The sequence below is a fragment of the Salvia hispanica genome, chromosome 4, assembly GCF_029641045.1.
Source record: "Salvia hispanica isolate PSC_SH4W2 chromosome 4, Shi_PSC_v1, whole genome shotgun sequence".
In the NCBI taxonomy this organism is placed as follows: domain Eukaryota; kingdom Viridiplantae; phylum Streptophyta; class Magnoliopsida; order Lamiales; family Lamiaceae; genus Salvia; species Salvia hispanica.
The window spans coordinates 9,427,066-9,437,275 of NC_142695.1; the positions used below are offsets into that span (position 1 = coordinate 9,427,066).

The 10,210-nt window shown below is 33.0% G+C and overlaps 1 protein-coding gene across 1 annotated transcript; it reads left to right on the forward strand.

Moving 5' to 3' along the window:
- Window positions 1-3,666: 3,666 nt before the first annotated feature.
- On the forward strand, window positions 3,667-6,547 carry LOC125195996 (putative serine/threonine-protein kinase WNK9). Its single transcript, XM_089057138.1, has 7 exons — window positions 3,667-3,875; window positions 3,962-3,999; window positions 4,117-4,344; window positions 4,428-4,648; window positions 4,719-4,876; window positions 4,958-5,402; window positions 5,482-6,547. The coding sequence occupies exons 1-7, from the start codon at window positions 3,801-3,803 to the stop codon at window positions 6,363-6,365; spliced, it is 2,049 nt and encodes a 682-aa protein (XP_088913264.1). The 5' UTR covers window positions 3,667-3,800; the 3' UTR covers window positions 6,366-6,547.
- Window positions 6,548-10,210: the final 3,663 nt, after the last annotated feature.

Genomic DNA, 10,210 nt, shown 5'->3' on the forward strand with positions numbered 1-10,210 from the left:
TCACCTACATTCAAAATGAGCTAGTTGATGATCGATGATGGAATTACTTCTAAAACAATGATAATTAAGATTAATTTTATAAATGATTACTAAACTATAGTACTTGTATCAAATTAATTAAACAAATTATTTCTATCAAAATGAATACTTATAGTATTCTTTAATGTTTTCTTCTATTTTTTAATTATATTATTACAAATAAAAATTATAATCTTACAAAAAAGTTCAAATTAAATTAAATTGATAAACTATTTAGTTACCACACCTTTATTTGTTCAAAATAATGTAAAAAACATAATATCAACATGGAATTTTATTTGAAGGGACTTCTTTCCGTATTTTGAATTACCTCTCATCTTGGGCATATATTGGTGATGGTAGTTGTTATTTTGCCTATATGCAAAGTGCATTACTTTTTACCATAAAGTTGTTGTAATTGTAATTTTAAATAAATACAGTTGCAAATATAATGATTATTGTACTAAATTCAATTGATAAATATTTCAGTAATTCAAATTGAATATGGTATCAATTGAAATTTTAGTTAATGAAGATATAATGAATTTAAGAACGACTAAAACACTAAATTATTTCATTAAATATAAAGATCAATTTAAATTTTTTAATTAATAAATTGAGTCGAAGAGCAATTGAACCTTCAATTGAATTTAAGATAAGTTTGAATTTATAATCATTCAAATAATAAAAAATGGAATAAATGCATTAATATATGATTAATAGATTTCAAGATAATGCTTATTATTAAATATTAATAAATTATGTTATGGTTCAATAATAAAAAACTAAGTAATTGAACAATATATTATATCATATTTGTAAATCAACATGGAATCAATCTATAATATGTTTAATAAATAGTATACGTATAAATTAATAATAAAAGAAAATGAAACTGATGTAGATAAGCTATTGCATAATAATTAAAAGTTATAAAAAATATTTAAACATCACCATGACACAAATGTTGTATTTCAAGTAAAAGGGTACAATAGTCCTAATATATTTGATGTTTTTGAGGTAAAATGATTTTGATGAATTAGCAATAACTACACCATATTTTATTAATTTTTTAAGTGTAAGGTTGGTCACATTATAGCCATTTAGCATCACTCTACATAAATAGCTACTACCTTACGTGAAAGTTTGTCTCAGTTTATTATTTCAGTAGTCCGTCTTTGAAAGTTTGTCCCATTTCACTTTTTTATCAATTTTGGTAGTTGATCACATATTTCACTAACTCATTCATATCCACATTTTATTATAAAACTAATATATAAAAGTAGGACCTACATTACATTACACTAACTTTTTCAACTCACTTTTCATTATACTCCATATTTCTTAAAACTTGTGTCGGATCAAAGTGGGACAATATTTGGGAGACAGAGGTAGTAGTACTCCATCCGTCCATCGCCCATCCTCGTCTAAGATAATTTACCTTTTCTTTGTCTCATAAAAAATGATATAGTACTTTATTTTATTTATTCATTTATTTATTTTTACTTTATTCTCTCCACCTAACACACTAAATAGTATTCCCTCCGTTCCATAGTAATAGATGCATTTCATTTTGCGCATTCGTTTTGAAAAAATAATTATTAATAGTTAAAGTGGAGAAACGTAAAGTAAGAGAGAGAATATTGTAGATAAGAGTCTTATCTATAATATTCTCTCTCTTACATCTCTCTCCACTTTAACTATTTATTATCATTTTTTTAAAACGAGTGCAAAAAATGAAATGACTCTATTACTGCGGAACGGAGGGACTAGTACTATAATATATAAAATCATGTGTCGCCCAATAAATGGATCATCTTCCTTGAGACTTTATTCTCTCCACTTAACACACAATATATAATGTATAAAATTATGTGCTTCCCAATCATCTTTCTTAAGAGGGAGGGGATAGTAATGTAAATACTCCTTTTGAAACTTTTGAAATGATAAGTGTTTAGTAAAATAAGAGAAATAGAAAGAAAAGTGTGTTAGCGAAAAATGGATCCCAGAATCATAGAGAAAGAAATTTTCTTCTATTTTTGAAGGGCACGGATAGAAAAGAAAAAGAAAAAGTTTCTATTTTTAAAGGACGTAGGAAATATTCTTTTTGTCCCCCAATAAGAGTTATGTCATTTCAGTCTGTCCCACAATAAGAGTTCAATTTCACTTTTACCATAAGAGCATCCACAATGGCGGCTAGCGCACCGGCTGACCGATTTGCATAGCTAGCCGGTCGGCTAGCCGAACCATTGTAATCGGCCAGCGGCATTTAGACGAAAAAACCGGCGAGCGCTAGCCGATTTGTAGGCGCTGGCCGATGCGCTGGCCGCCACTGCAGGCTGGCGATCGGCGAGCGATCGGCCAGCGCAATTTTTTATTTTTTTGTTTTGAAATTTTTTGAAACACTATATATATGCGATTTTAGTTTCATTTTCATTTGCACCACTTGTTTTAACGAGAGGATCCTCCCCCCTATCGCCCCAAGACGTCCAGTCGGCACCCCCCACCCGCGTACACCTTATTCTCGCGTCAAAAAACGCGGGAACAGATGTACAAGGTCTTCCAAGATTGGAGGGCCGCAACTGACCCCACGGAGAAGAGGTTTCTTCACTCGATGCTCGAGAGCATGCGAGTCGATTTGGATGCCGCGAGGGCATAGATGAGGGGCTCAGACGCGGGCTCAGATGCCACCGATGTGGAGGTCCCGGGTGGCAGCGGCAACGGCGGCGAGGACGGCGACGACGGTGATGAGGAGTAGAGAGAGGCGGGGCTCGTGTGTGGAAGTCTGATTTTTTTTTATTTTTTATTATGTACTTTTTTTTATCTATGTATCTTTTTTATTTAAATGAAATGAATGAATTTTCCCGTATATATCTTGTAAATTTAATTCCATAATTTATCGTAAATTTAATTCCGTAAATGTAGTTGTTTTTGAATTATTTTTATTGCGGCTAGCCTGTGGCTAGCCTTAGGCTAGCCTATTTGCTTAAAATGATGATGTGGTAGATGAAATTTTAATGTTGATGACGTGACATGGAGAGAGATTGGCTAGCATGTGGTCCTGTGGCTGGCCTAAAGCCATTGTGGATGCTCTAAAATAGTACATAGGTCTCACATTTCCCTAACTCATTTCACTCACGTTTTATTATAAAATTAATATAAAAAAATAGATCTTTTATTCCACTAATTTTTTAATATTATTTTTTATATTTCTAAAACCGTGTACATTACTACTTCTGTTATGCTATGCATTGACTAGAAAACTAATAATCCATTAACACTCTTTATCGGTTGGCCCTTCTCTTCCATCTAGCTGTTCCAATCCTGTCTTGAACAATTTTATTTACGTGCATCCAAAAGTGGGTGAAACTTAGAGTCAATCACTGTGTCACTGTGTGTTGTACGTGTTTTCTTTTGTATTTTTACAGCTCGTGCTGAGATAGAAAGTTTTGGTTCCTTTTATAGAGAAGGAAAGCTAGAAAAGGAAGAGGCGTTTTGTCTGGATTTGAGATTTGTGGAGTATGAGTTGTTGTGGAATTAATAAAACACTATTTTTTCCTTTTTTTTTAATAATGGTATTTGATGGGTTTTCCTAGGCCTCCTCTTCCACATAAATCATGCTTAGTATTTATTCCCTTTTTTCTTGAAAGTTTCGATTTTTCCCTTCAGTTGAATTTATTGATTTTAGGTATTCATTTTTTAATTTTTAAATTAGTAGTAGTACCATATTCATTTCTCTCTCTCCTCTCTTAGAAAGAAAAATCAGATTATAGGTGCAGGAAATGAATGGTGTTGTTGGATTTGATGCAGAGGATTCTGAATTTGTGGAAATTGATCCAACTGGAAGATATGGGAGGGTGTGATATGGCTTTCATTCTCATTCAGTCTATCTATCTTCTTACTTGATATCATTTTTATTTAGTTTCTTGTTTTCTGATTGCAGTATAATGAGATTCTTGGAAAAGGGTCTTCTAAGACAGTGTATGTATACTTTAATCAATATTGAGCTCTTGAATAATTTCATCTTAATCATTACTAAATGCCCTGATTTCATTTTTGATATGTTTTTCTATCCCCAATGTTAATGCTTTCTGGCAGTTATAGAGCTTTTGATGAGTATGAGGGGATTGAAGTAGCCTGGAATCAGGTGAAACTTTATGACTTTCTGCAAAGTCCAGAAGATCTTGAGAGATTGTATTGTGAAATTCATCTTCTCAAAACTCTAAAACACTCCAATATTATGAAATTCTACACCTCTTGGGTGGATACTACAAATAGGAACATCAATTTTGTGACAGAAATGTTCACTTCTGGCACCCTCAGACAGTAAGTCTGTCTGTTTGTTTGTTCACAAATAATTGCATTAATTTGCTTCAACTCTTATGGAGCTTTATTGAAATTTGGATTAGGTATAGGCTGAAACACAAGAGGACAAATATTAGAGCAATCAAATACTGGTGTAGGCAGATTTTGCAAGGGCTTCTCTATCTCCACAACCATGATCCTCCTGTTATTCACAGGGACCTCAAGTGTGACAACATTTTCATCAATGGGAACCAAGGCGAGGTCAAGATTGGTGATCTTGGCCTCGCTGCGATCCTCAGGAAATCCCATGCCGCACGTTGTGTTGGTGAGTTCCAACTTCCAATTGATTGAAAATCTTGCCCTTGCTTAGGATTTTGTCACTTGAATTTTGTCAGGAACTCCCGAGTTCATGGCTCCGGAGGTGTATGAAGAGGAATACAACGAATTAGTTGATATTTATTCATTTGGAATGTGCATTTTGGAAATGGTGACATTTGAATATCCTTATAGTGAATGCACTCATCCTGCTCAAATTTATAAGAAAGTGATCTCGGTGAGGATTTAGCTTTAGTTTTATTGTTGCGAACTTGAAACCTAGATAATGTGTTGTTTTAACATAGCTGTTTCGTTACAGGGAAAGAAACCGGATTCCCTGTACAAAGTTCAGGATCCTGAGGTTCGTAGGTTTGTTGAGAAATGCTTAGCGACAGTAACTGATAGGATGTCTGCTTGGGATCTTCTCAACGATCCGTTCCTTCAAATTGATGATTGTGGTTACGATTTGAGGGCATTGCAGTATCAACGGGACTGTGGTGAACTAGGCCCTCTTTTAAGACAGCCTCTCTTGATCAGTGCTCATCATAGCACAACGAGTTCTTTAGTTAATGGCTACTCAAATTATATCTGTTACGATCAAGAGCATGACTTGGATTCTAACTCGGTTGACTACGAAGCAACAAAGATCAACTTATTCATGGGTCAAGACGATGATCAGTTGGAAAATCTTGACATTACCATCAATGGGAGAAAGAGTGAGGATGATGACATATTTCTTCGACTCAGAATTGCTGATAAAGAAGGTTGGTTTAGTTTCAAAACACTCGAATTTGATTCCATTATTGATGCTGAGAATGATTCTGGATTGGTTGTTTGCTTCAGGTCGAGTGCGAAACATTTACTTCCCTTTTGACATTGAAACCGACACAGCACTGAGCGTTGCGACTGAAATGGTTGCTGAGTTGGACATAACGGACCAAGATGTGACTAAGATAGCGGAAATGATCGATGGTGAGATTGCTTCCTTGGTTCCTGAATGGAAACCAGGATTTGGCATAGACGAGAGCCCTATCAAGAGTGGTAGCGTCTGCCAAACCTGTGCTTTGGGTGACGCAGACTACTTGGGCAAGACTGTGCACGGATGTGGATCAGTCCATGGTCGCTTTGAAGAGATCACGTACCAAGTTGAAGGGTCGGAGCAACGTGTGACTGATGGTGCTCACTACACAAACATATGGGTGCAGCAAGAGAACCACGAAGTGACTTCTTCATCATCTAAAGACAATCAATTTGATCACTCCTCCAAGGAGAAGGAGACTGTCACAAGAAGTGCCGATGAAAAGGCCTCCAACGAGCAAGTATCACCTACAACGAGCAATTCACCTCAACACGATAACTATGAGAATGAGATGAGGCAGGAGCTGAGATGGTTCAAGGCCAGGTACAAAAAGCAGCTGAGGGAGCTCACTCATAAACAGCTGGGGGTTGTGAGAGATAGATCACGATCATTCTCAAGCATTGCTAACGGAGAAACAGATGAATTTGACATCAATTGTTCATTATCCAACGGGAAGCATTTCACTCTATTTCCTCTCACAGATTCTGATAGAAGCACCAGTGATCCAAAGGTCTACAGCTACGAGTCCGCTTATAATTCTTGTAGTCCCTTGCATTTGGTCACAGCCAAAAGCTTCTATGCCAGTGGTTTGCTCCCGCATTCACTCCACAGGGCTACCTCTCTGCCAGTCGATGCCACCGAGCTCTAGAACATGTGGCTGTTTCGACAAGGCTCTTGAGAGGCACACATAGCTTGAGGTGAAAGTCAGTTGGATTTGAATTGAGTGAGTGGATGTACATTACTAACTGATTCATACAACAGATATAGCAAAAATTGGTCCTCACATTGTAATTTCTCCATTCCAATACAAATCGGTTCTCTTTTTTGAAATTTTTACTTAAGTTTTTCATACTATATCTCAACTTCACATCACCTTTTTCTTTCATTGACAGTATAAAATTCACTTTCAATGAATCCCAACCTAGGTTTCTCTCCATGAGATGACTCCTTAAAAAGGAGAAAACAACAAGAAAAAGAGCTGAAGATGATAAAGACTCCTCCTTGTTCCCATTAATAATGTGATGGGAGTTCAGCTTTTCTTTTCCACAACAAACATTTTTATGTTTGCAAGCTCACTAATATGTGACTCATCAATCACTTTCATGCTCAAAAAGTAACACCAGCCATATAATCATAACTCCTAAAGAGCAGATTCCTTTGCATACTTTCTCACATCAACCTTCCCATGTTGAATTCCACACCAAATAAAACCCAAGTACAACAAAAAAAAGCTGTCACACTAGAGAGAAATTGATATGCTAGACTTGCAAATTGCTATGATACATTGTGTGATGATTTGATTTGGACTGTAACTGCAAATTATTGTATCCACAAGCAATATTAGACAGCTTGATCTATACATTATGACTAAGATTTCTGCTATTATATTTTGTTCTTGATCTTAGCATTACTTATAGTTATAAATTCTAAAAACATAGTAAAACAGAAAAATGTCATCAACAGTTGGATGCTTCATACATTCAATTGTTTGTGGTGTAATTATAGAGGAGATCATGGATTGTGAGTATGATCAAATTTAATGCCAGCTCTAAATATTAGAGTAGCCAAGTGGCCACTTTTTCTCAACATCCTGATATTATTTAACTTTGTAAGAGGTTAATTATTCAATAACTAAAATACTACTTCCTCCGTTCACCGATACAAGGGAAGTTTTGACCCGACATGGGTTTAAGAAATATAGTAGAAAATAAAGAGTATTTTCACAATTAAATATTTTCTTTACTCATTATGCCAGCTTTAATATTTTCTTTTTGTGTTTAGATGTTGGACTTAAAAGAGTATTTACTGTGAAAATAAATCCTTTATTCCTTTAAAGGTCCATTTATAAAAATTCTCCCCAAACACAATTTCGTAAAAGCTCAGCCAAGATAAACCACTCTCACTATTGTTACTTAAAAGTCACTAAGATGTTAAAAACTGAATAACGTTAAGAACGAGAATCTAACTTATGAAATCGCAAGAATGTAATTAACGTGAGAATGTAAGATACCCTTTTCATAATCAGACAAGTTTTATCATCTTTCATCCAAGTATATACTTTTTATACAATCACATGATTCTTTTCGATTTAAAAAAAAAAAAATTTGGTCATCTTCTTCCGAACTAACACTACCTAAATTATAAAAAGATTAGAAAATTGAGATCTTAAAGAGCCATGTGTATATATCTCATTACATTGAATAAAGGTTACATTTGTAATAAAATAACTAACTTTTACTCTCTAATTTCAAAAGGTTAATTTAAATCCAACAGAAAATATCATTATACAAAAAACAATCTAGCTACTTAGACCATCTCCAACCGCACTCCATAAATGAGTTTTGGTATATAAATCTTCTCCAACCATGCACCAAACTCAAACCCATTTTTGGTGTTTTTTGTGAAACAACACCAAATATGGTGTTACTGCAAAAAATTTGTGAGACATAAACCCAAAAATGGTGTAAATGGTTGGAGTAAAACTATTAGTGTGACGTATACTCAAAAATGAGTTTGAGTTTGGTGTAAATGGTTGGAGATGGTCTTAGACCATTTCCAACCATACACCAAAAATGAGTTTTGGTGTAGAAATATTCTCCAATCATACACCAAACTCAAACCCATTTTTTGTGGTTTTTGTGAAACAACACTATATTTGGTGTTACTGCAAAAGTTTTGTGAGACAAAATCCCAAAAATGGTGTAAATCTTAAATTTAGTATAAATAGTTGGAGTAAAATTATTTTTTGGTGTAACATATACTAAAAAATGGATTTGAGTTTGGTGTAAATGATTGACCTTAGTAAATTTAAAAGATAAAATAGTTAAATAAACTCAAAATTAATCAATTAATTCATTAATAAAAATAAAATAAATTAATTTAGATTAGGTTTATCAGTTCACTACTCCATTATGTCTATATAAGTGTGTGTGTATATATAAGACCACCTCCAACCATACATCAAATCCCATTTTTGGTGTAAAAATGTGCTCCAACCATACTCCATATCCATACCTATTTTTGGGTTTTTTAATCAAACAACACTAAATTTGGAGTGAACACCAAAATTGAGTATCTACTGCAATTTTTTTTTAAATATTGCATAATAGTCCTTATTATTATTTTGATAGTTGAATCAGCCGCAGCCAATTTGTATACTGTCAATTTGTGTACTAGTACAGTAGTACTTGATAGTTGATTCAAACTATCAGCCGCATAATTTAGACACAATTTGTTCATGGAATTTACATATATTTTTCTAATAAAAATAATTAAATAGAAATTAGCAAGCTGACCATATTATAATAAATTATGTTTTTTTTACAAATAATAACTAATAAATTTACTAAATAGGAATGAATATTGCTAAAAAAATCTTATTATTATTTCAAGAATATATGACCCGATATGACACAATAAGAAATAAAAGTGCTCATCTGAAACTTCAAAATGCGCTAGTTGATCATTTGTGGGAACAATGCACAAATTTTGAGTCTTGAATTTTAGCTATTTTTTATGTTTATCGTGATATGTTTTATGAAATTGAGATATATTTAAATGAGTTTCAATTTATATTTGAATTTTATTATTGCAAGTTTAGTGTATTTAATTTTAAAAGTAGTGTAATTTTTTTAAATATAAAGTATATTTAATACATAAATATATTAATAAAAAAATTTTGTATAATTATTTAAGTTACATAAATTATTGATAAAATATTATGGGACTGATATGTAATTTAAGTAAATATGTAGGTATAATTGAAAAGGTATAAGAAAGAATATAAATATGAAATATTTTTTTGGGTTTGAATTTGGAGTAAATGATTGGAGTAAAACTACTTTTTGGTGTGACCCAAACTCAAAAATGAATTTGAGTTTGATGTAAATGGTTGGAGATGGCCAAGTTGTAATCTCCTCCTCGAAATCCAGTTTCTATATTTGCATGTTTATCACTTTATTAATCATGATTATTGAAACTATTTTCATTAACTGCTCCACCTCTCCATAATTAATGTATGTTATCTTCACAAACCATCAAACTTAACGATAATATGTTTGGTCCATTACAGAAACCATAAAATTTTTATACGCTTAAAGAAAATAAAAATTTAACATTCCAACCACCAAACTATTCACAGTTAATCTTTAAAGATCGATTTAATAGCCAAAATCATCTGAACCAAGTGGTTGTAATTGACATGGCATTGGTGTCAAAAATAAAAAAGAGGTTTAAATTTTAGGTGTAAATATGAAATTCACTTCCTTTCCACAAACACATCTACATTCACCCAATTTTCAAAATCTGAGACATTATAAATATAGAAAAAAGAACCCACAAAAATGCATGTCTCCCAAAAAAGAAAAAAAAAAGTTGTGTAGAAATATGACTTCATTCAATCAAGCTCTGCAACTGCAGCAACAATCCACAAATCTGTACTCGTTGGATTCCCATTTTCACCCATAAATTTTGTTTTTCCTCCAATAATAATTA